The sequence below is a fragment of the Meles meles genome, chromosome 13 (assembly GCF_922984935.1).
Source record: "Meles meles chromosome 13, mMelMel3.1 paternal haplotype, whole genome shotgun sequence".
NCBI lineage: Eukaryota > Metazoa > Chordata > Mammalia > Carnivora > Mustelidae > Meles > Meles meles.
Genome location: NC_060078.1, coordinates 4,432,493 through 4,456,679, shown reverse-complemented (window position 1 = coordinate 4,456,679; position 24,187 = coordinate 4,432,493). Strand labels below are relative to the sequence as shown.

At 48.8% G+C, this 24,187-nt stretch overlaps 1 protein-coding gene across 1 annotated transcript in view; it reads right to left on the bottom strand.

Moving 5' to 3' along the window:
* The window catches only part of KCNK1 (potassium two pore domain channel subfamily K member 1), a 45,152-nt gene extending 23,502 nt beyond the window's left edge, over positions 1-21,650 (bottom strand). Inside the window, exon 1 of the mRNA XM_046027854.1 lies at positions 21,206-21,650. Coding sequence (XP_045883810.1) covers positions 21,206-21,560 — 355 coding nt within the window. The 5' untranslated portion in view covers positions 21,561-21,650. The remainder of the gene's footprint in view (positions 1-21,205) is intronic.
* Positions 21,651-24,187: the final 2,537 nt, after the last annotated feature.

The window sequence follows — 24,187 nt, the reverse complement described above, 5'->3', positions numbered from 1 at the left end:
TTTTTACTGTCCCCTTAAGTTTTGTTTTTTTCCAGGACGTTACAGTTGCAGTCCTATCTAGTACGCAGCCTCCAGCTTGCCTCGTTTCCCTTAGCAACAGGCGCAGAAGGTTCCTCCAAGTCTCTCCAAGGCTTTGCAGAGTGTTTCTCTTTAGTGGTGAGTAATACTTCATTCCGGATGGACCACAGCTTATTTACTAACCCACCTCCCAAAGGACACTCTCATTTGCTTTGGAATCTCACTCAGACTGGGCTTTTACCCCAGCCAAGCCAGGACCTTGCCCTCGCTAAATCTTCGTGGCGGTCTCAGCCTTCACCTGCTGACCCACCGGTGGCATCTGACGCCGCTCATGCACGCCTCCTCTCAATGTCTCCATTATTTTCTTTGTAAGGTTTTATTTATTTGTCAGAAAGAGAGAGCGTGCATAAGCAGGGGGAGCAGCAGGCAGAGGGAGAAGCAGGGTGCCCACTGAGCAGGGAGCCCAAAGAGGGGCTCAATCCCACGACCCTGGGATCATGACCTGAGTCGAAGGCAGATGCTTAACCAACTGAGCCACCCACGGGTCTCAATGTCTCTGTTACTGATTGCTTGGCCTCTGGGCCATGGTGGTCACCTGGCTTTCCCATGACATCACCAATCGCCTTTCCAGCTTCTCAATCGATCCCTACTCTTTCGGACCTGTGATGCTGCACGGCCCAGACCCACACATCCAACCATTGTTTCAGTGTCTCCACTTGGCTGCCCACTCCCCCCAGGCATCTAAACTTACCATATCTTTAGGAGAGCTCCTGGGTCTCCTTCACCACCTCCTGACCTCCTTCTCTGGGTTTGTCCCCTTTCAGTCTGTGGCACCTCCATCTCACTGTGGTTCACGCTGCAAACCCTACAGCCATGCTCTCTCTTCTTGGTTCCTCACTTTCACCTATGTCTAATCCATCCTTAAATCCAGTTGGTTCTACCACTGAAGGATGTCCAGAATCTATCTGATTCTCACCATCCCCGCTCTACCCTTGCAGTCTAAGCCATGGAAATATTTCTGAAGACCACACCAATGGTCTACCAATAGGTGTCCCTGATCTGTCCAGCCTCCTATACTCTGTTCCCCAAATAGCAGCAGAGCGACCCTAGAAAACAAGGATTACTCTTCTGCTTCAAATCCTTGGGTGGTACTCAGTCTCTCATTCACAGTGAGACCAAGTCCTCATTATGGTCCATATGGTCCTATAGGATATGACACCCACATCACATCTCTCGACCTTCACTGGCAACTATACCCTGCTATTCACCCAGCTCCAGTCACACTGGCCTCCGAGCTCCACGACAGGAATACTCCTGACTCAGGGCCTTTGCACATGCTGTCCCTGCTGCCTGGAATGTTCTTTCCTCAACTATCCATTTGGCTGGCTTACTCACAAACTTCTCTTTATTCAAAAGCTGCCTAACTCAGAGAAGCCTCCACAAGCCACCTTATGTAAAATATCAATGATTCCCTCATTCAAACCTTACTTTACCCTTCCCTGCTTTATTTCTTTCCCTTAGCATGTATTTTATTTACTTATATTGCTAATATTGTCATTCTTCCCTTTTAGGAAGTAGATTCCACGGTGGGAATTGTGGTCTACATTGTTCCCTGATGTTCCTCAGCACCTAAAAATGTGCCCCGCAGAAAAGAGGTGTCTGAAAAGTGTTTTATACAAATACTAAAGAATGCATGAGTTAATGAGAGAGTAAATGAATTCCACTTGGCAGAATCAAATTCATAGCTTAATCTTTAAGAAAAACCCCAGTTACTAGGGTTGGTGCCTCACTGACATATTATTCACCACATCACATGGGAAGAAGTACCAAAATTTCAAATAAAATACACACAGCTGTGATGGTCTACTGGCTCAAACTTCCTATTTTATTCAACCACTTAAAAGTAGGAAAAGCAACAAAAATGTGATGGTCTTGGAGCCAGGTTCCCTTCAGGCAAGGAGCACATTTGCTCGTTTATTCCCGTATTTGAAGCCTAGCAGAGGCCGGCTCACAGTGGGAACTCAAAAAATATTTGTGGCTTGAATGAACACTAAATGTGGCTTTTGTTTTGGTCAGATGTCATTAGTTATGAGCATGCTAGGCTGAACACACCCTCGGGGTACAAAGGTCTGCTCCCACCTGTGCCCATATACCTGTAAAACATTTCTATGGAAAAGATTTTTTTTTCCACTCAAAGGCTGCTAATTGCTATTAACCATATTACAGTGGCTCCTGAAATAGAGGGGGGAAAAACGGGTATTTCCCTGTCAGCTATCATGAGAACTACAGTTTTGGAAAAGATTTTATTTTTTTAGAGCAGTTCTGGATTCACAGCAAAATGGAGCAGAAGGGGCATCACGTTACCTGATTTCAAGCTTTACTACAAAGCTGTGGTCACCAAGACAGCGTGGTACTGGCATAAAAACAGACACATAGACCAGTGGAATAGAGTGGAGAGCCCAGATACGGACCCGCAACTCTATGGTCAAATAATCTTCGACAAAACAGGAAAAAATATACAATGGAAAAAAGACAGTCTCTTCAATAAATGGTGCTGGGAAAACTGGGCAGCGATATGTAGAAGAATGAAACTCGACCATTCTCTTACACCATACACAAAGATAAACTCGAAATGGGTAAAAGACCTCAACGTGAGACAGGAATCTATCAGAATCCTAGAGGAGAACATAGGCAGTAACCTCTTCGATATCAGCCACAGCAACTTCTTTCAAGATATGTCTCCAAAGGCCAAGGAAACAAAAGCAAAAATGAACTTTTGGGACTTCATCAAGATCAAAAGCTTCTGCACAGCAAAGGAAACAGTCAACAAAACAAAAAGGCAACCCACGGAATGGGAGAAGATATTTGCAAATGACAGTACAGACAAAAGGTTGATATCCAGGATCTATAAAGAACTTCTCAAACTCAACACACACAAAACAGATAATCATATCAAAAAATGGGCAGAAGATATGAACAGACACTTCTCCAATGAAGACATACAAATGGCTATCAGACACATGAAAAAATGTTCATCATCACTAGCCATCAGGGAGATTCAAATGAAAACCACATTGAGATACCACCCGACACCAGTCAGAATGGCCAGAATTAGCAAGACAGGAAACAACGTGTGTTGGAGAGGATGTGGAGAAAGGGTAACCCTCTTGCACTGTTGGTGGGAATGCAAGTTAGTGCAGCCACTTTGGAGAACAGTGTGGAGATTCCTGAAGAAATTAAGAATAGAGCTTCCCTATGACCCTGCAATTGCACTGCTGGGTATTTACCCCAAAGATACAGATGTAGTGAAAAGAAGGGCCATCTGTACCCCAATGTTTATTGCAGCAATGGCTACGGTCGCCAAACTGTGGAAAGAACCAAGATGCCCTTCAACAGATGAATGGATAAGGAAGATGTGGTACATATACACAATGGAGTATTATGCCTCCATCAGAAAGGATGAATACCCAACTTTTGTAGCAACATGGACGGGACTGGAAGAAATTATGCTGAGCGAAATAAGTCAAGCAGAGAGAGTCAAGTATCATATGGTCTCACTTATTTGTGGAGCATAACAAATAACATGGAGGACATGGGGAGATGGAGAGGAGAGGGAGTTGAGGGAAACTGGAAGGGGAGATGAACCATGAGAGACTATGGGCTCTGAAAAACAACCAGAGGGTTTTGAAGGGATGGGGGAGGGGGGGTGGGAGGTTGAGGAACCAGGTGGTGGGTAATAGGGAGGGCAAGTACTGCATGGAGCACTGGGTGTGATGCCAAAACAATGAACACTGTTATGTTGTAAATAAACAGATAAACGAATAAAAAAAAAAAATGGAGCAGAAGGTACAGAGAGTTCCCGTACACCTCCTACCCCCACTCCTTCACAGCCTCCCCCCTCATCCCCACCCCCTCTGCTGTGGGGCATCTATTATGACTGATGGACCCACAGTGACACAGCATCATCACAGAGAGCCCACAGTTTCTCCTGGGGTTCAGTCTTGCTGCTGTACGATCAATGGGTTTGGACAAATGCACAGCCACACGCATCCATCATCACACTATCATCGGGAGCAACTTCACCGTCCTAAAAATCCTCCGCGCTCTGCCTACTGCTCGCTCCCGCCCCACACCTCAAGATAATTCCATCTTAAAGCACTGGCCTATACAACGGACAGGTTAGACCAGAAGACTACCTACATTCACACCTTCTCTTTTTGGAGTTGGGCCAACGGGGAGAAGCCTCGAGTAGCAGGGAAGGTGATAATATGTCAGTTTCACTTTGGAAGGAAACGATTGTTTCTTCCTATTTAAAGGGTTCCATCTGGATGAAATGACTACTTCATACGCAGATGCGTGAGCTGAAACAGGCGTCCCTCTACTTCCAGATGTTGAGCTTGATTTTCCTTCAGCTTTTCATTTACTGATCTGAAGAAAGCGTAAGTACAGGTTCATCAGCCCCAGGAGAGTTTTCTAGTGACCCTTTTCCCAGATCGGAACCCGAGGCCCCTCAGAGTCACGTCACCATGGGCAGCTGTGGCCATCACCATCCCATGAGCCCTATTTCTACTGAACACCCCGCCACCACACCTCCTCAACTCAAAATCTGTCCAACTCCCTCAAAGTCCTTCCAGGACTGTCAGAGCACTTGGACTTGAGTCCCTATTCTGTCACTCCCCAGCTGCTTCCGGTCAAAGAAGACCCTCGCGGTCTCTGGTCAGTTTCACAGCTGTAAAACCTGGTGGAGGGAGGTCTGCTCTGCTGTCCACACTGGACAATCCAAGAAAGGAACGGTAGTGAGAGCAGCTGGAAAGTCTCCAAGTGGTATCGAAATGCAAATATTCTTATGGAGAGTTATTTCTTACTGTCCCCTCCTTCTGTGATTCATTGTCAGGGCCAAACACCTGTTGTCACGATTTCTCGCACCCAGAAGAGAGTCCGCGAAACAAACGGGACTACTGTTCTGCTGTGGACAGAGGAGTATTCTAACAAGTCCCCCCACCAGCCCCTCCTAAAAGTCACGATGGTTCTCCCTCGGCGCCTACCATTAACGATTCGGTCATGGGTCTCTTGTACCCCTCCTTTCCAGTTATCTCCCCAAACCTCAACAACAAACAAAAAATCCCCCCAAAAACAAACCATGGGATTTTACACCCTGGAAACTATCAAAACTCGTCTCCTTTTCAGACCATCTCTAAACGCTAATTTACTATTTTACAGGGTGTTGGTCAAGATTTTGGACAAATTAGCACAATTTAATCTTCTATAGAGAAAGAGCAAACAGGACTCTAAATTCTCTCTTACAAAACTGGCAGTGGAAGGAACGTACAAAGTCAAGTATTCTTAGATTCAAGAATATTTCTCGAATTCGTCAGAAAAACAAACATGAGGTTTAAATGGGCTAGCAACGGTTCCCAAGTACAATTATGCTAATCTGGCTTTATTAATGTACTGACCTACAGGGAAATGCCCTGGGGAAATGCCCTAAAATCTACACTCTAATGATGTTTTCTTCTTAAAAATGTCAGGTTTTTTGTAACATACTTTTACTGTTTCATACCTGCCAGAAGGATGCAAATGACAACTCTCTTTACTATAGGGTAGATTTCTAAGGGTCAGGGAATGAACCAGCATTTGCTACAAGGCTCTCAGCCCTGCTTCTTAAGGATCTCACCGCTACTGTCGTGCAATTCACACATTAATCAGTACCATTTTCACGGAGATGACATAGGGGATCAAACCGAAGTTAACAACGGTTAACCTAGCCTCTGCAGGGACCCACAGGAAGCCCCGCTGCAGAGCAGGTGGACAGGAGACACTGGGAAACCAGCTTTCTTAGCATTTCTGGGAAGAGAAAGTACAGTCTCCTGGCTCCTGTTCTTAGAGGAAAAGGCTGTTTCAGAGTCGAGCAGCTCTCCCCAAGGAAGCTCTGAGAGCTGACTTGCAAGGGAACCTGATGAGGAAGAAATGCCAGAGGCAAAGCAGAGAGGCCGGCCAGGAAGTGCACCCGGGGTGCCTTCTGGAAAGGGGCACAGACCCAGGATAATCAGAAAAGCGTGGCCGTGCCCTTGAGATCGGCACATGGACAACAGAGGCCCCCAGTTAAGCGAAGGAAAACGAAGCATGTCCGGTGGCTGGCCCGCAGCATGTGGTCAGCTAGCGGTAGTAATTACGGGAATCACGGACCAGACCCCTGGTGAAGTCCAAGCAGCATGGAGGGGACGCAGCACTGCCAGGAGAGCCAGCAGCAGAATCTGCCCTGATCTCGGAAAAAGGATAAAAATCCAGGACTGGCAGCATTATGAAAAAAGGCACCCTTCAAGCCTCTTGTCCATTAACCGGCTTTACCCCCCTACCTGGTCAAAATAACGACTACAACGTCCTCTGTGACATCACCTGGTAATTTGGTTGTTTGCACGTCAAAACGTATTAGCTTCAAATTAGAGTTGGTATGTTTGGTGCGGGGGAGAAAAGGAGAAAACCGGACAACTCTGGCCACGAGAAGTCTTCACATCAGGAAAGGAATCATTCCTTTGGGCAGCAGCCTTTGAGGAAGGGAGAGAACATTCCCTGAACTGAATGGGCAGAGCACAAAGTCACCCGTACTAAGAAGCTCTTCAGGCAAATGTCATTTTCATACCAAGCAGAACACAGAGCAGTGTTTTCCTTTTGGAACGAGCCAGCCGCACACACACGCAGCAGTAGAGAACGAGGGGGACTTCCTGTCATGGTGTCTTGGGCAGACGCTGCCTGGTTTGGTCTAGGGGAGGACCCAGGGGCCTCTTAGGGCCGGGGGCTCTGTAGGGACCAGGGCAGCCATTCCTCCAGCCCCAACCAAAGGGCAACAAACCAGAAGACAGTCTCTGTTGCTAAAGCTTCTAGAAGGCACAACTCTCTCTACCTCTCCATTTAACGGGAAATGGGGCACGACCTGCTGGGGAAAAGGTAGACCCTATGGGCATTTCATGAGAGCAAATGTAGGAAAAAGCCCAACGTGTGAGAACATCAAGGACGTTTCTTCAGGAACACACAGCTAGCCTCTAGCCCAGCCTCATCTCACAGAGGAAAAGACTGGAAACAAATAAATGGTCTCACTCTGTACCCCAGTACACAGGAAGCACGCTGATCGTCAATAACCATCACGCCTATTAGAATTAGTAGTTACCAACCAGACGTAAAAATACGACAGACTATGCATGATGCTCAATTCTCAGGGCCAGGTCTCCGTTTTCAAGAAAGCATGATAGAATAGAAGGAAGAGTGACGTTACTCTGGGTATAATACTCAATCCACTCTAATTGTTTCAAGTAAGTCTTTTGGAAATACCAAAGCTCATCTGTATCAGTCTTCTGTGGGGTTCTCTATTGCTGTGAGACTGCACACGACCCAGGAGCCTTGGAGTGGGGGGCGTGTATGACCCCAAGATTTACTAGAACCGATGCTCAGAGCTCAGATGGCAGGTTTGGAAGAGATTTTAAAAAATCTGATTAACTTTGCTTTGCTCCTCAAACACAGCCCCGTACTGGTCTATGTCTCAGATTTGCTTATGAACTAGACCATGTACTGGTCTATCTCTCAGGTCCTTTGGGCAAAAACCTTGGCTAAAAGAACCACCTGTGCACATGTGGCTTCAATATGGATCTAGTTCTTGAGTCTACACCATTCAAATAAGGTGACAAGAGAGAAAGAAAACTCTGTAGGTGTGACCATGTGTGCAGTTAAAAAACAACAACAACAACAAAAACCACATCTAATGAGAAAGAAAATAAGATTATAAATTTAAGGATTTACACTAGGGATGCATGGGTGGCTCAGTTGGTTAAACGTCCAACTCTTGATTTCAGCTTGGGGCATAATCTCAGGGTCATGAGATTGAGCCCCACACTGGGCTCCACAGTGGACATGGAGCCTGTTTAAGATTCTCTCCCTCTCCCTTGGCCCCTCCCCCTAATTAAAAAAAAAAAAAGTGCGCGCTAAGTGGTGCCTTTGCTCAAAGCATTTCTGAGTGTGGTACAGTAGTTTCATCATCCCAGTTTCCCCATGAAGTCAGAACAGACCTGGAATACTGGACAGCCTTAAGCAAAAAAATAAAAATCCTGAGAGATTAAAGAGAAACCAGACATCCTTATCCTGGCTCCCATGCACTAAGAAATTACCTTGAGCAATTACAAACTGCAAAGAACTATATATACAATACCTGTGCTTCTTTGAACCCCAAAATATTCACTAAGTTACAGTCTGGCCCCTCAGGAACTGGGCTACGATGGGGATTTTAGCAGGTCAAAGAAGAACTGACTTAGAGCAGAAGAACAGCAAGAACATGATATAGGCCATAGCTAGTCTTCTAGAACTTTCTCCAACTACTCAGCAATGCCCATTTGTAACAAACTGAAATCCTAATTACAAATCACGTCCACAGCCACAGCCTCAAGGGCTGATTCATCATCTTCTGGCGGAGTCCCTGAGAAAGCAGGGCAGAGGACCCAGCTCCCCACAGCCCCGGGGGCCCCCAGAAGCCCACCCAAAGCCTGGCACCTGGTCAGCCATGCCTGTGTGAGGAGGGGAAGGGGGACAGAACCGGGCTTCTTCCCTTCCATGTTCCCTGCCACATACACACCTAGAAAGAACTTACAGTCCTATTTCCAGCAACAACTTGGCTTCTCACCTGGGCCTCAGGGTGAGGCTCCGCATCCTGGCTGAGAACTTCCTGCTCTAGCCCGGGGCCATCTCTCTTATCTCACCACACCTCAAGGCCCAGGAGGTCCCGGTTGTGCCCGCCCAAGCGTCCTATGGGAGGTCTGCCCTTGGCTCTCCCCACCCCACCCCTGCCACTCTGCCTTCCCGCCCCGCTGTCCTCTGAGCCATTCTTGCCCCTCTCCTTGCTCACTCCTCCGCAGACCGGGAGGCTTGTGTGTGAGCCACGGAGGCCAAGGCCTCGGAGCCAGGCTGCCCGACTCCAGCTTTCCGTGTTTGCAGCCTGGGGGCGGAGGGCCGCACTGTCACAGTGTGGGTCCGGAGCTACATGGCTCCCTACCACCTGCTGAGTCCAGAGCTTCCCATGGTCGCAGCCCTCTGCCTCCACCTCTACGCCTCCTGGCTGCCGCCAGCCAGCAGGGAGCACCCCACACGGGTCGACCCCTCAAAATCCTAGAGCTGCTGCCAGGGCCCCAGTCAACTCAGCCATGAGCTCTCCCTGCTGTTCCATGGCTTAGTCTCAGCTGCCGGTCTGCAGGCTTTTCAAGGTCAGGGCTTATCTCTTCCCAGCGCTTTGTATGTGTCCTCACCTGCTGGGCACAGGGCAGGCAAGTCCACCTTCCAGACACTAGAGGCACAGAAGCTTAGAGCCCGCAGAGGATCGTTCTCAGCCCTTTCATCAAATCGAGACAAAACGACTGAACTCTGCAGACCTTACCAGCGAGTGTGTGCTGCTAACAACTGGCGGGGAGAGAACCCAGCCACCCCCTGCCCTGCCCCAGTCCACAGGCCGATGCTTTTACACCTCTGGTGTGCACCAGCCTGCACTTACGTCCCTGGGCCTTATTTCTTCAGATTCCCCAGAAAACAATTCTAAGCGACATTTGACTTAGTCTGTACAGGGTTGTAACATTCCCCCTAAAAAAGAAGTCAGGACTTTCACTTTTCATTCAATCAGGCCATACTTTTCAGTATTGGTTCAGTCTGGTAACATGACCATCCTACTTGACAGCAGCACTCCCTGGCTCCTGAGGGAACCTCCACCCCTCACCCCCCCCACCCCCTGGTTATGAGGGGACCCTGCTCTGTGCCGTTCCTGCCCTCAGCTGGCTGTGTGCAGGTGCTAGGACACAGAGGAATGACAGCGCGGGATGACGGAAGCAGCTTCTGCAGACACACAGCCCCACCAGCCCCCGGGGAACAGGACACAGGCTCTCCAGGTGGGGGAGGACCACCAGCGCACATCAGCACCCAGGACACAGCTGGGCGACGGTGGAGGAGGGAAAGCAAGTTCAGGGGCAAACGTGCCTTTTAAGCCTCACTGGGATTGCCTTCACCAATCATAGGTGTTTGGCCAGAGTTGCTGGAAGAACAAATGTAGATTTAGGTCACATTCTAGAAACTACCCATCGATAGCACTTTGCTTCTTTTTCTTTTCTTTTGTGATTTTAGTTTTGTTCTTTCCACCCTTGTTGGTTCAATTTTTAAACCTGGGATGAATTGCAGAGTTACACCGTGGGCCTGGCCTCAGGGATGGAGCGGATGACAGATTGCTGGTCCACACAGCAGGGCACCTCCCTGCTGCTGCCCCTCGTGAACGCAGGGGCCGCCTCCGCTCCCTGCCCCCCCCACGGAGAGGTGCACCTGTGCCGGCTGCCCGTGGGCGGGGCTCCTGTGGGGGGGTGGGGGGGGAGGTCAGGAGGCGGGGTCTCCTCCCCAGGGTGGCCAAAGCAGGACAGCCTCTCCAGCGCCTTGAATTAACCTAATCCCCCGAACCACAGTCCTTAAATAATTGAACGCCTGGGTAACCAGTGTTCAAACATTTAAAGAATTTTCGCTACAGGAGCGTTTTAATCTTCCAGTTCTGGCGTCAAATGGTCGGCTCTCCCTCCTGTTGGTCACAGGCTCAGGTGACATCAAAAATACGGCATTTAGGACCCGAAAGACACACACCTCAGATCCTCAATCGAGTACCTGGGAGCCATGTCATTGGAAGGGGATCATTTCAAACCGTAATCCAGCAAACTTAAAGCCAAACGGAGAGATGAAAAGTACGCAGGTGGTTTGCAGAGTCACGTGATCGTTTCACCATCTGTTACAAACTATGAATGTGTCTCTTTGAAGCTTAGATCAATCCTTCATGGGAGAAAAAATTATGTTTTTCTTATTTACTTCCTAAAAACAGAAAAGACCTATGCTGATTTCTTGGTAATTTATGTTAGCTGCTCCTAAAATAATGCACGGAAGATACTTATTTACTGTTATTCTTTAGACTATATATAAGGCAAATTTTTAACTGAACTATTATGTCAAATACTAAATATCCCGTTGTTAAATTTAACAAAAAAAAGAAGCAAATCCTTCTCTTCCATCCACTCCCCAGTCTTCTATACAGACTTATATAATAGTCATTTAGAAATTTAGATACTCTTTCTCCACCTGGAAGTTGAAATGTTTTAAATGACTATATATTTTAAATATATATATATATTTTTGTGTGTGTATATATATACATGTGTGTGTATGTATGTATGTGTGTGTGTGTGTATATATATGTATATATATATATATATATATATATATATAAAACTACTATATATTTAGTGTTCATCAAATGGCAACTCGACTCAGAAAATCCACCTGCTCCATCTGGAACGCCTTTCCCTTCATCTCTACCTATGGACATGGGATTTCAAGGCCAAGTTCAGATATCACCCCTCAAAAGCTTTCTTAAACTCGGCAGTCGGATAAATGGTGCACGGGATGTAAGCTGACATCTCAGCTGTTACAGGGCGAGCCTGGCCCTCATGAGGCCACGTCAGAGTCAGTGCAGTCTCGTGTGGACCCCAAATACCCAGTAGCAACCTCAAGTCTGACGTGCCCACGGCTGAGCTCCAGATCCTCCACTGAAAATCTGCTCCTCTCCTGGCCTTCTCTGTGTCCTGGCAGGAGTCAGACCAAAAACCCTGCGCTCAGTCTTGATTTTTCTTTTTTTTTTAATAATATTTTTTTAAAGATTTTTAAAAATTTATTTATTTGACAGAGATCACAAGTAGGCAGAGAGGCAGGCAGAGAGAGAGGAGGAAGCAGGATCCCCGCTGAGCAGAGAGCCCGATGTGGGGCTCGATCCTAGGACCCTGGGATCATGACCCGAGGTGAAGGCAGAGGCTTTAACCCACTGAGCCACCCAGGCACCGCAGTCTTGATAATTCTTTTCCCAACACCTCCTATCCAGTCCATCAGCAAACCCTGTTGGTTCCACCAACCATGTGTACCAGAAATCTGACCACCTCTCCCCACCAACTTCCAACACCTGCTCTAAAAGCCACCCATGGGCCTCATCTAGGGCACTACAAATGTCCTGCTTTGGGCCCCAGCTTCCACCCTTGTCCCCCCACACCGGCCTGAGTGAACCTGGTAGAACAGTGGGTCCGATCACATTACCCTTTCCCGCAATCTCTCCGGGGCTTTCCACCTCACTTAGAGAAAAGCCCAAAGTTTTGCTGTGGCCGAGGACATGCTATCCCATCTGCCCCCTTCCCTTCTCCTTGACCTTGTCACCTGCTGTCTTACTCAGCACCAGCCACAATGGCTTTCTAGCCACACCTCCAATGCAGGGACTCTGTTCTAGAACAGTTCCCCAGACAGTGGTAAGCTGGTTCCCGGCAATTCGACCCCATTCTGACGCTGTCTGCTTGGAGGCGATGTCAGATCCCGCAGGTGAAGGGCTCTGTCCCACAGGACCGTCCCACTTCAGACGTCTGTCAAGTCTGGGTGGTCAGCTGTACTTCTGACTTCACAGCTGCAAATCCGAGTTTCCATGATCCCTGTGCTGGGATCAGTTAATTTGCTAGAGCAGCTCACAGAGCTCAGGAAAACAGTCCGGTCACCAGTTTATCATAAAAGGACGTAGCTCAGGAATAGCCAGAGGGAGAGAGGTACGGAAGGCGAGGCTGGGAGGGTCCCAAGGGCAGGAGCTTCTGTCCCTGTGGAGCTGGGGGTGTGTCCATCTCCTAGTGCGGATCTGTCCCCCAACCTAGGAGCTCCCTGAACCCCGAGATACTGGGATATTTACGGAGGCTCCCTAAAAGTGACACAACAGAGGCTCAGCCACGTTTCCAGCCCCTGTCCCCTCTCAGGCTGATGAGAGTGGGGCTGAAAATCCCAAGCTTCTCTTCATGGCTCGGTCTGTCTGCTGACCAGCCCCCCTCCCGGAGCACAGGCAGAGCTGCCTCATACAACAGAAAGCTCTCCTGATGCTCCAATCGGGAACATAACGAAGGTTTTAGGAGCTCTGTGCCAGGAACAACGGGGCAGAGACCAAGATGTGTCTTCGATTATCTCCCAACTAGTCATCTTATTTACCGAACGTCCTTCCTCCTGAGCCCAAGTGCTCAATAAATATTTGTTCAAGAATGCATGCTTCTCTCCTTTTTGCGGATTTCTCAGGGCCTTCCACAGTGTACGTGTGTACACAAGGCCCTCAGATAGGACTGTCTTTACAGAAATACCTACAGTAGCCCCTGGAGCAACGTGAGCCTGTTTCCTTATCAAGACAATGAAATAGGATCTAAGGTCTCCTGAAAACCAGTAAGAGCTTTAGAAATGTCCTCCTTTTACAGAAGAGGAAATAGATTCAGGCACGGGAAGAAATGCGCCTTCCTCTGCGCTTACTGACATCCTACTGAGTGCCAGGAGTGCAACACGAGGCCAAGACAGCGCTCACTCGCGAAACCTCTCTTTTGGGGAGACAGGCATGAAGACGAACCATTTCCGTCCAAGGTCCTTCTTAAGTGCTCTAACAGGAAGAATGGAATATTCCAATATGAGGTGGTGTCCCGGATGTCATGGGGACCAGCAGGCAGAAGAGAAAGAGCAGGGTCTTCCCCTCCCTGGGAAGACAGGAAGCAGAGCCCACCTCTGCACAGCCCCTAGCCCTGTGGGTGCCCAGTTCAGCCTTCCCGAGGGCAGGGCTCTTCCCTGGGATACGAGCGCCACCCCCCCAGCACCACCCTCCACTCCCCTCCTCAGTGTACACTTGGACGACAGGTGTCACCTTGAGTAAACAGCTTAACTTGGGTCCCCGAGCCACCTAAGCATTAACAAGGCACAAGCCTTCTAATTCGGCCTCCCGCCCTTCTTTTTCCTCCTTCCCTTTCCCTTCCTTCTTGCCTTCCTTTTAGTGGAGGTACAGCTGACACACAGCATTCACAGCATTACATTACTAAGGTGCACAACACAGCGATTCGACAAGTCTGTTCTTCAGTTCTTATTTCTAGTGTGCAACCCACTGACCACATTCCAAAATCAAAGCATTTTTTTAATTGCATGTTTTGGTCTTCTCAGCTCCACCCCCACAGCCAGGTTCAGATCGACTCTACATTACCTGGTCACTGAGTCCCTGGGCAGCTTTCTGTCTGAAGCTCATCACCAGGTTCCAACAACAAAGGGCACCCAGGCTTCCGAACACACGCTTTCATTTCACAAAGCAAGTCCACTTTGGCCAGAGTACCCCATGCAGACAGTTAGACTCTGACCCCAGAAGCAGGCAGACAGTAGCTAGTGAGGAAACACTGCACATGTCAAACACAGCCCAATTAATCTCTTTGGTATAAGAAGTGATTCTGTTTCACAGATTAAAGAATGGAACACGAATACAACTAGAAAATACGCGACTGCTGGTCTGACTCATGCCCAGGGACAGAATCACAGTCTTTCCAGCTGTACCTCCTCTATGCTTCCAAATCACCCTTCACCCCAGTCTTTTTTTTTTTTCCCCAGTATTTATTTATTTATTTGACAGAGAAATCACAAGTAGGCAGAGAGGCAGGCAGAGAGAGAGGAAGGGAAGCAGGCTCCCTGCTGAGCAGAGAGCCTGATGCGGGGCTCAATCCCAGGACCCTGGGATCATGACCTGAGCCGAAGGCAGAGGCTTAGCCCACTGAGCCACCCAGGCACCCATCTTCACCCCAGTCTTCATTCTAACCTTGGGTCGGGGCATGGCCCTGCACCCACAGAGAGTGCCCACCAACTCTGAGGACAAGGATCTGCCAAGAATGAATAAAGATGTCAGAGCACGAACGGAGTCTGGGAGACTAGAGGACATCCCTCACCTCCCACTGGTAACAGACAACGTGATCGCGGCACAGTCAGCAGAGAAGTCAGACATCTCAGTACCCCATGCATTTGGCTCCAGCTGGGATGGAATGATGTATCCTGAGAACAAAATCTAGCACAGTGTGATTCTAGTCAAAGAGAGGGTAGGATATAGATAGTCTCTCTGTCTCCAAACCCGACTTGTAGGTAGTTGAACCACATGGAATCGCTCTATGGGTCAAAACAATCTAGCACTGACAATTTCACACGCTCCAAACTTAGTGTCCTCTTCTGTGCTGGGAGGGCAGATGCTCTCCCCGCCAACAGCAGTCCAAGGAGCAGCGTCATAAAACAGCTCATTCTGAAAGGCACCAGATTTCTCACTAGGTTACTGGGACCATAGAAAATTACATTCTTGACAAGATTTACAGTTAAGTCATAAAAGCAAATGCGTAATTTCTTTCATATTATTGTCATTTATAATGGCAACAGTACGTTCCAAAGGTCATAAAATAGGCATAGATAACAGTAAATTTATAGTTTGAAAAAAAAAAACCCTTCAAAATGCTAAAGAACTGATGTTTTATAGACAAGGATGGGCTTATACAGTGAGCACCAGGACACGGTCTATCACTAGATGGAAATGTTTCTAGGATTTATTACATATTTCTCTGCCTTCTTAAATGGAGACATACTGAAATATTATTCTTGATAATTCAGGGTTATCAATTATTCTGCTGTGTTCTCAAATAATGATGTCTTGTTCGTGCATATGAAGTTGTTGGTTGCAATGGCAAAGACATAAAAATTCTGTTTCTTGGGGCACCTTGGCAGCTCAGTCGGTTAAGCGTCTGCCTTTGGCTCAGGTCATGATCTCAGGGTCCTGGGATAGAGCCCCGCATCAGGCTCTCTGCTCAGCAGGGAGTCTGCTTCTCCCTCTCCCCCTGCTCCTCCCCAGCACTCCTGCTCTCTGTCTCTCCCTCTCTGTCTCAAATAAATAAAATCTAAAAAAATTTTTAAAAATAAAAAATGCTGTTTCTTGTGCTCCTATATTTGGTTTTGTCTGTTTCAGTTCAACCAACAAAAAATCCCACACAAAACAGTACTTCTGTGTTCATTTACTGGGGCTTCCATAAAAAAGTACCACAGACTAGGGGGCCTGAATAACAGAAATTTATTTTCTCAAGATTCTGGAGCCTGGAAGGTGTTTGCAGGCCTGGTGTCTTCTGAGACCTGTCTTTGACTTGCAGATGAAGCCTTCTCATTGTGCCCTCATTTTAGCTTAATCATTCTTTAAAGGTCCTATCTCCAAAAATACAGTCACATTTTTTTTTTTTTTTTTTAATTTGAGAGAGAGCGCACAAGCAGGGAGAAAGGCAGAGAGAGAAGCAGCTCCCTGCTGAGCAAGGACCCCCCACCCCATGCGGGACTCCATCCCAGGACCCTGAGATCATGACCTGAGCCGAAGGCAGATGCCGAACGACTGAGCCACCCAGGCGCTGCCACAGTCCCATTTGGAAGTACGGGGGTGAGGACTTCATCATACGAGTTCTGGAGACACACTCAGCCCATAACAACCTCCTATTGCTAGACACCATGCAAATTTCAAGCTCTTAACCCAGATACATCGGGATTCAAATCAAGGCTACCCCGCTTCTAGTTCCGTGACCTAGGTAAGGTCGCTCAATCTAAGTTTTAGCTGCAGCCCCTGAAGCGATGATAACGACACCTATACCTGGAGACAGGTGTTTACATAAAGTGTTCAATGCAAGTTGGTTTTTCAAAATATCACTTCATTTTTCTGATTTTTGAAGTATTTGTCTTTTTGCGACCTTTCCCTTAGGCCTGCCCATAGCTGTGCCTTTCCTTCTCGAATCTGTTGGGGGCTTCAAAACCAGATGACTAAATTTGTTAGAATTAGACATAAAGGCTCAAAACCAAGCCCCAAGGCTTTCCTGTGAATAAAGAACGCAAAGTTGAGCACGTGGGATTTCAGATCTCGTCCAGCTGGTAGTATCTTGTCTGTTTCTTGGCATTTCTGTTCCATATACAACGCAACATCTGCCACCCACTTTCGATGAGGCAATTCTAACGTGAGGTGTGGCTTTGTCAGCATTTATAAAAGGGGGAGGGGCAGTGTCAGCCTATGATAATCATTTTTGCTTAGGAAGTGGTTGGGATGGTAGCAACTAATTTAAAAACGTCATACCCCTAAAAATACATTATATGTTTATTAAAAAAAAAAAAATTTGGAAGGGGAGGCGAACCATAAGAGACTATGGACTCTGAAAAACAACCTGAGGGTTTTGAAGGGTCAGGGGTGGGAGGTTGGGGGAACAGGTGGTGGGTAATGGGGAGGGCACGTTTTGCATGGAGCACTGGGTGTTGTCCAAAAAGAATGAATACTGTTACGCTGAAAAAATAAATAAAATGGGAAAAAAAAAAAAAGTCATACCCCTGAAAAAAACAGCACAAGGAAGTCTCAGATGCTAAACCGTCTTCTAGAAAGTCTTCCAAAACGAAGCGGAGCACTGAGCACCCCTGACTCAGAGCTCCTTCCAAGTCTCATTCTAAAAGCGGGGTTCGGCAAACTTTTTCTGCAAGGGGCCAAGCAGTGAAACGTTTAGGTTTTGTGGACACACGTGGTTTCTTTTTTTTTTTTTTTAAAGATTTTATTTATTTATTTGACAGAGAGATCATAAGTAGGCAGAGAGGCAGGCAGAGAGAGAGGAGGAAGCAGGCTCCCTGCTGAGCAGAGCGCCTGATGTGGGGCTCGATCCCAGGACCTGAGATCATGACCTGAGCGGAAGGCAGAGGCTTAACCCACTGAGCCACCCAGGTGCCCCCACACGTGGTTTCTGATACAAAGACTCAACTCTGCCCCTGTAAAGATGTGGCCCAGAAACCATCATCTGCCCACCTCTGTTAGCTTCCAAAAGTTCCATATGGATTGCTGCGAACAGTAACCCATTTCTCCTACTGAAAACAGTTTGAAAACTCACGGTCAACCTGGCACCCCCATTTCTTTCTCCCACCTTCTCTTTCCTGAAAACAGCCAATGCTGTAGCAGCTCCCTGCCTGACTGAACCAAAGGCCACCGCAAAACAAGCCAGACTGAGTTCCTTTCCTCAGCGCTTTATTTTTATTTATTTATTTTTAAGTAGGCTCTACACCCAGCACAGAGCCCAGTGCAGGGAACGCGGGGCTTAAACTCACCACCTTGAGATCAAGACCGGAGCTGAGTTCATCAAGAGTTGGACACTTAACCAGCTAAGCCACCCAGGCAACCCTCTGAGCGCTGAAGAGTTCTGAAACCTCTCTTGGTAAAAAGGGATAAGGCAGCGACCCGATACAAGGCACCACGCTGACAGCGGACAACCGGGACCAAGCTATCTTGGACCCCTACTTACAGCACAGCAAAAGGAAGAGCCACCCGAGAGTCACCCACCCACAAAACTCTATTTTTACCAAACATCAGCATGACAGAACCCCGCTTAAGGGGATGAATAAAGAAGCAAACAACGTACAGTACACAGACATGACAAATTGTTCCTCATTATTTCTTACTTCCCAAGCGTCGCCTATATGTCCCTTCATCCTGGAAAAAAAACAAGACAAAACAAAACAAAAAGCAAAAAACAAAACCACAGTAGCAAAGTGATATGGGAAATACCTCAGTCTATAACGCCCCCTTTTGTTTTTATACGGCTCTTCCCTCTGGAAAGGTAAAAGGGTATCGCACTTTCCCTTCCCATCTCCAGACAGACCCCATGTCCATGTTGCTGTATCTTTTTTTAATCCAAGAGAAGTAAAGACACATTTGGTTGTTTGAATCACTCACAGGGTCCTTGGCGGAGCAGAGATTGAAGTCAACATCCCTGAATCACCAACCTAAGTCTTCTTCCAAAGAGACCACGAGACTCGACCAGTTCCTCACAGGAATGGGAGCTGGTACTCTCTGAGATGAGAACATTCTGCCCTAAGCCCATTCGCGATCCTGTATTACAGCGATTTCTACCAAGAACAGTAACTCTGTGATGCCCACTGTTAAGGCTCTGGGCAAGCCAGGGCTGACTGTGCTGAGAGACTGAGGGACAATGAGCTCAGGGATTTGCCCTCAACAGCGCTGGAAGAGTTAAACAAACAAACAGAACCACGACATGACTTAGAGCTCCCTGAAAGAGAAGCATGGACCACAATTCCGCTCAAGTTGTCTGGTATTTTTCCAGAAAACATTCTTCTAGTAATGAAGCAGACGGGCTTCATTCGACAAACTTTCTGACCCCCCGCCACCACACCAGTGGGCTGCTACCACCTGGGACATCAAAATGTGCCAGATCCTGGGTCAACACAAAAATGTAGAAAATTCTGAAGCTTACCGGAACTCCATTTGAATTAATCAAGTCAATTCTACCAATGACAAAAATTCATTGATTTGCTGACTTTACAAACCAAGAGGCACATCTTTCATCTAGTGTATCCTTAAGTGCCCCTTGCACCGATTTCCTAAGTGAACTCTTGTTTTGCATGAAAACAGACTTTCCTGGGAACTACAATGTAATCTGAATACCAATAATAAGACATCTATCCCCACCTTTAAAAAAAAAAAAAAAAAAGAGGAACTGCAGTTTTCCTAATTTTCAAAAAGGGAGGAGAGGGACCCTGGGAAGTAACTCTTTATTCAAGATACAAACTCCTTTTTTTGAGATTTAAATGGCTTTAATTGTACTAAATTTAATGTGATGAGATTAGGCATGAGCTGTGTCAGCCATGGAAAAATCCCACCCAGTAAAAGCAAACACATTAATATTGTTCTTATCCTGGTTCTGTCTTTAAAATACCAATACTTAGAATTCTAACACTGAAAGTGATAGCGTTTACTCGACATTGTGACCCAGTTCTAGACCTTCTGTAGCAGGTGGAAACAGTGCTGCAGAGAATGAATGATTTTCGACTGAGAACAAATGTACTTCAAAGGAAAAGCATGGTGACTTAAATGTTGGGAGGATGGGAGCCCGACAAAGACAATGGAGGCAGCCCTTGTCAAAATAAAAAGACTGATGTTGGCAAAGTGGGAAAGATAGCACTCTTGTTTAGCACGGAGCTTAACACAGTCTCTAGAATATCACAGAGCAAGCTAGAATTGTTCACGGCAGCTTGGTAATACACCCCAGACTTCACTCACAATCTTTGTTTTACAGGATTTATATGGAAAGTGTACTATTAGTACCACTTATTACCAAAACACTCAACTGGGTTTAGCCCAAAGGGCATTACAAATAAACCCTGGGAGGCGCCGAGCGGGTGGAGTGAAGGAAGAATTGTTGCCACACAAAGTTGATTCACCTGCTCCGGAGGTGGGGGTGGACCCGCGGGCCCGGTGTTCCTAGCAGGGGTCACCCGGGGCCCGGATTCCAGGACTGCCCTGGTAACTAGGAAGTGCGTGACCTTGTTCAAGCCAAGACCGACTGCTGAAGATTCCATCTCCTGGATAAAAAGGGGACCTCGCTGAACGTTCTTTGAGATACTTCGCGGGGTTCAAATATCGGTTTGTAAATATCTCCAACCAGGTGTGTGTGCCTCGCTTAGCCGCCGGGAAAATTCAGCCTTCATTCATCTAATCCCGCACAGTAAGGGCGCCCCGGGGCACGCACCGGCCGCGCCCTCACCCCAGGACGCTCCTCCACTCCTCAGCGTCCTGCCGGGTGAGAAGGGCGGGGAAGTGTCACTGCGAAGTTTAAGGGCGGCCTCGCACACCTGAAGTTGAAAAAACTGCTGAATCAGGGTGCCCCCATTTCGCCAGACCCGAGGTGATCGGATTCTCCCTTCCCTCACCCCTCCTCCGACGCCGAAAAGAAACCGGATCCGCCAGTCCGTTCAGAGGTCACCCGCGAGGAGCAGGGTGATGTCATCCGGCTACCCCTACAACCGCTCCCCAAAGAGCGGAGAGGCGAGAAATCTATGCATCACGGGGACGGGGCACCCTCCGGAAGGTGACCCCTGGGCGCAGCCACGGCCCTGCGGGGTGGGGGCGGAGGAAGGTGCGCGCGCTCGGAGCTGTGGACGGGTTCCAGGATCCCCTCGCCCCGCCGCGCAGCGGCCGGGATGCTCCGGATCCCCACCGGACAGGCAGGTGCAGGAACCGCGGAAACCGGGACGCGGGCCCTGAAGCCCCCCTAGACACCCCGGCCCAAGGCTTTAGGGACCACTCCCCGGAGTTACGCGCGGCGACACCCAAGGCGCATCCTGTGGCCACCGCACCGGTTTCCGGCTCCAGAGCCCGCTGTGCACGCCGCGGGGGGGCCGGGGGAGGGGCCGGGGCGGCGGGGCGGCGGGCTGGGGGCCGGGGCGCGGGGGCAGGGGGCCGCGGCCGCCCGCGCCGCGGGCCTCTGTCTACCTGTGGTGGAGAGCACGGTGCTGGCGAAGAAAAGCGCGGAGGTGAAGTCCCAGTTCCAGTTGCCCGAGGCGTTGCTGAGCACCGACACGCCGTAGTTGCTGGCCTCCAGCACGCGGCCCAGGAACTGCTCGAGCTGCTGCTCCGACAGGCACTCGTGCTCCTCCAGGAAGCGCCGCTTCAGCTTGCGCAGCTCCTGGCGCAGCAGGTCCTCGTAGGGCAGCTCGACCGACGAGAAGACCACGGCGCCGAAGACCAGGTAGAGCAGGTAGCCGAGCACCAGGAAGCCGAAGCACCAGGCCGAGCGGTGCCGCTCCACCAGGCGCACGCACGAGCTCCCGGCCAGGGACTGCAGCATCTTCCCCCACCGCCGCCGCCGCCGCCACAGCCGAGGCCCACGCCGCAGACCGGCCCGCGCTCGGCCTGCAGCCCCACCGCCTCTCGGCCCCGCCCCGGCCCCGCCCCGGCCCCGCCCTGAGCCCGCCCCGCCGCCGCTCGGCCTCGCCCCGGACGGTCCCGGCCCCGCCCCCGGCCCGCGCCCACTCCCCACGCGCGCCCTCCGCGGTCCCCGGCGGCGGCGTCTGCCTGCGATTGGCTCGCCCCGGAGAGGTTTTTCCTCCTAATTTTCCTGCTTCCTCGCAATATAAAAGGCCTCGATGATGTGGCGCTGACGTGGTTGCCGGCTCAGGTAACCCGAGAGCCGGCTGAGACCGCGTGGCAAACTTGGCCGGACCGCCGGGACTGGGCGCGCGGCCCGGGCGTCCCCGCCCATCGCGTGGTCCCGCGGAGTGGGCGCGGGTCGCTGGCGCGCAGACCCCCGTCCCGCCGCCGCCCCAGGCACCTCCTGCTCCCTCCTGGGTTCTGAAACCAAAGCCCGGCGGACCGCGGGCGCGGTGTGACCGTCTGCGTGGCAGCGCGCTGGCTGTCCCAGCCTCTGCTCCCACCCACACCTCCCACCTATTTGGTCTTAATCGGGGCCTGTACTACCAAATAGCGAGCTGTGGAACCCCTCCTTCGTCGGCCGTATTGACCCAAGGCTCGAGCAGTGTGGTGCCAATGATGGTGAAAATATCAAAACCCCGGGGTTGAAAGGCACCTTGGGTCACAGAGATCCACCCCCCACCCCCAAAAGAATCTGAGAGTAGAGCTTGGGAAAGTCACCTTTCTGAACTCTCGCTGTTTAAAACGTGAAGAGGGAAGCAAGTTCCCAGTGTACCAACTAACAAGAAGTTCAGCTTTCCCAAGTGTTTCTTTTAAGGTGACGGGGTCAGTGAGCCACCTGACCATGGAGGAGAGTGAAAACCAGGGCACTCTTCTGGGAAGGCATTATGGCAATACATTCCCGGAGCCTTGAAGTGTTTGTGCTTCAAGGTGATTCCATGATGTGTCCTAAGAAAAAATAATCGGGTAAAGATTTATAGACAAGGCTATTCATAAATGATGCATGGATATTATTATACATGCAATACATATGCATGTGTATATATGAAATGAGTAAGAATCGGGAACAATCAAAATGTTTCAAGCACGGGAATGGTTAAATAAATTATGGTATCTCTACAGCATAGATATCATACAGCTGTGAAAGATGGATCTGAAAACTATTGAAGCCTACGGGATCTTATGTATTGAAGATACACAGTCTCATGTACAGAATCTCAAATACATCAGCTGGCTCCCAACAGTCATCTTTGAGTGATAGTGGAGTACATAGGTGACTTTTATTTCGTGTACATTTTTAGAGTTTTCAAATATTCTGCAAAAATGTTTTTTTCCCATGCAGTCGATTTATTTGTCAAATACTATTATATTTTACAGTACAAAATACAAATATTTTAGATATTTGAGATTCTTCCAGCTAAAGCTGACCTAACTCATGAGTTATAATAACACAGTTGCTATTTTCAGCCATTAAGTTCTGAGGTAGCTGTTTACTGACAGACAGCCTGGAACAGTAGGCATCTGGATTATGCTGAGCCTGACAAATCATTAGAAGGGTTCTTCAGATGACTTTGTCATTGTCTCCTGTATTTCACTTCTCTGACTTAGACTCTGCCTCGGGTCCATATTACAACTGGGCCAGGAATCCCAAATACCTTTTTTTTTTTTAGTTTTTATTTATTTATTTAATTTCTTTTCAGTGTTCCAGAATTCATTGTTTATGCACCACACCCAGTGCTCCATGCAATCCGTGCCCTCCTTAATACCCACCACCAGGCTCACCCAACCTTCCACTCCTCGCCCCTCCAAAACCCAAATACTTTTAAATCATATGTTACTGTAGAGTGGAGTCTGGAGGTGGGGGTGGGCTGAGGAGTGCAAGTATTTCTGTAGTTTTGGCTTTCAGAGTGGACCTGAATCTTGAGGACTGAGGTCAGCTGCCTCCCTTCCTCTTCTCGGCCCACTGCTCTGGGCACGTTGTTCACCTGTCAGAGAAAATAGCAATCTCGGCAATGTCCAGCCTAGGCCTTCTGTCGACTGGCTACTTCCCTCCGGTGACCACGTGAGCGGGGGCTGACGTCTCTGACACCCCACCCCCACTTGAGCATGGCAGAGGTCAGCCCACGCATTTCTCAGAAAAAATTCGGAATATGGACGAAAACGCAGGGGAAAGGTGAGGATTCGCAAGAGGGTATCAAGGATGGCTGGGAGGGGGTGTGTTGGGTGCGAGAGGCTGGGACTGCTTTCTGCTTTGGCGTTCACATTAATTGACATAATTTGGAGACAAGTGACCAAGCTTTGTGAGAAACAAATCTTGTGCTTGGCACAGAGCCTTGCAAGTTAATCAGACATAGAGATAATGATGTAAATGATCACTATTGTGCCGATGATAATTAGCCATAAATGGCAAGCAGTTTCTGTGAATAGGTTTAATTCTCTCAACAGGGTAAGACGACGAGAACAATTTGTAGAAATGATAGCTCCATAGGAAAGTCTTTCACTTTCCAAAAAGTGAAATTCACAAACACAGTATTAGGGAAACCC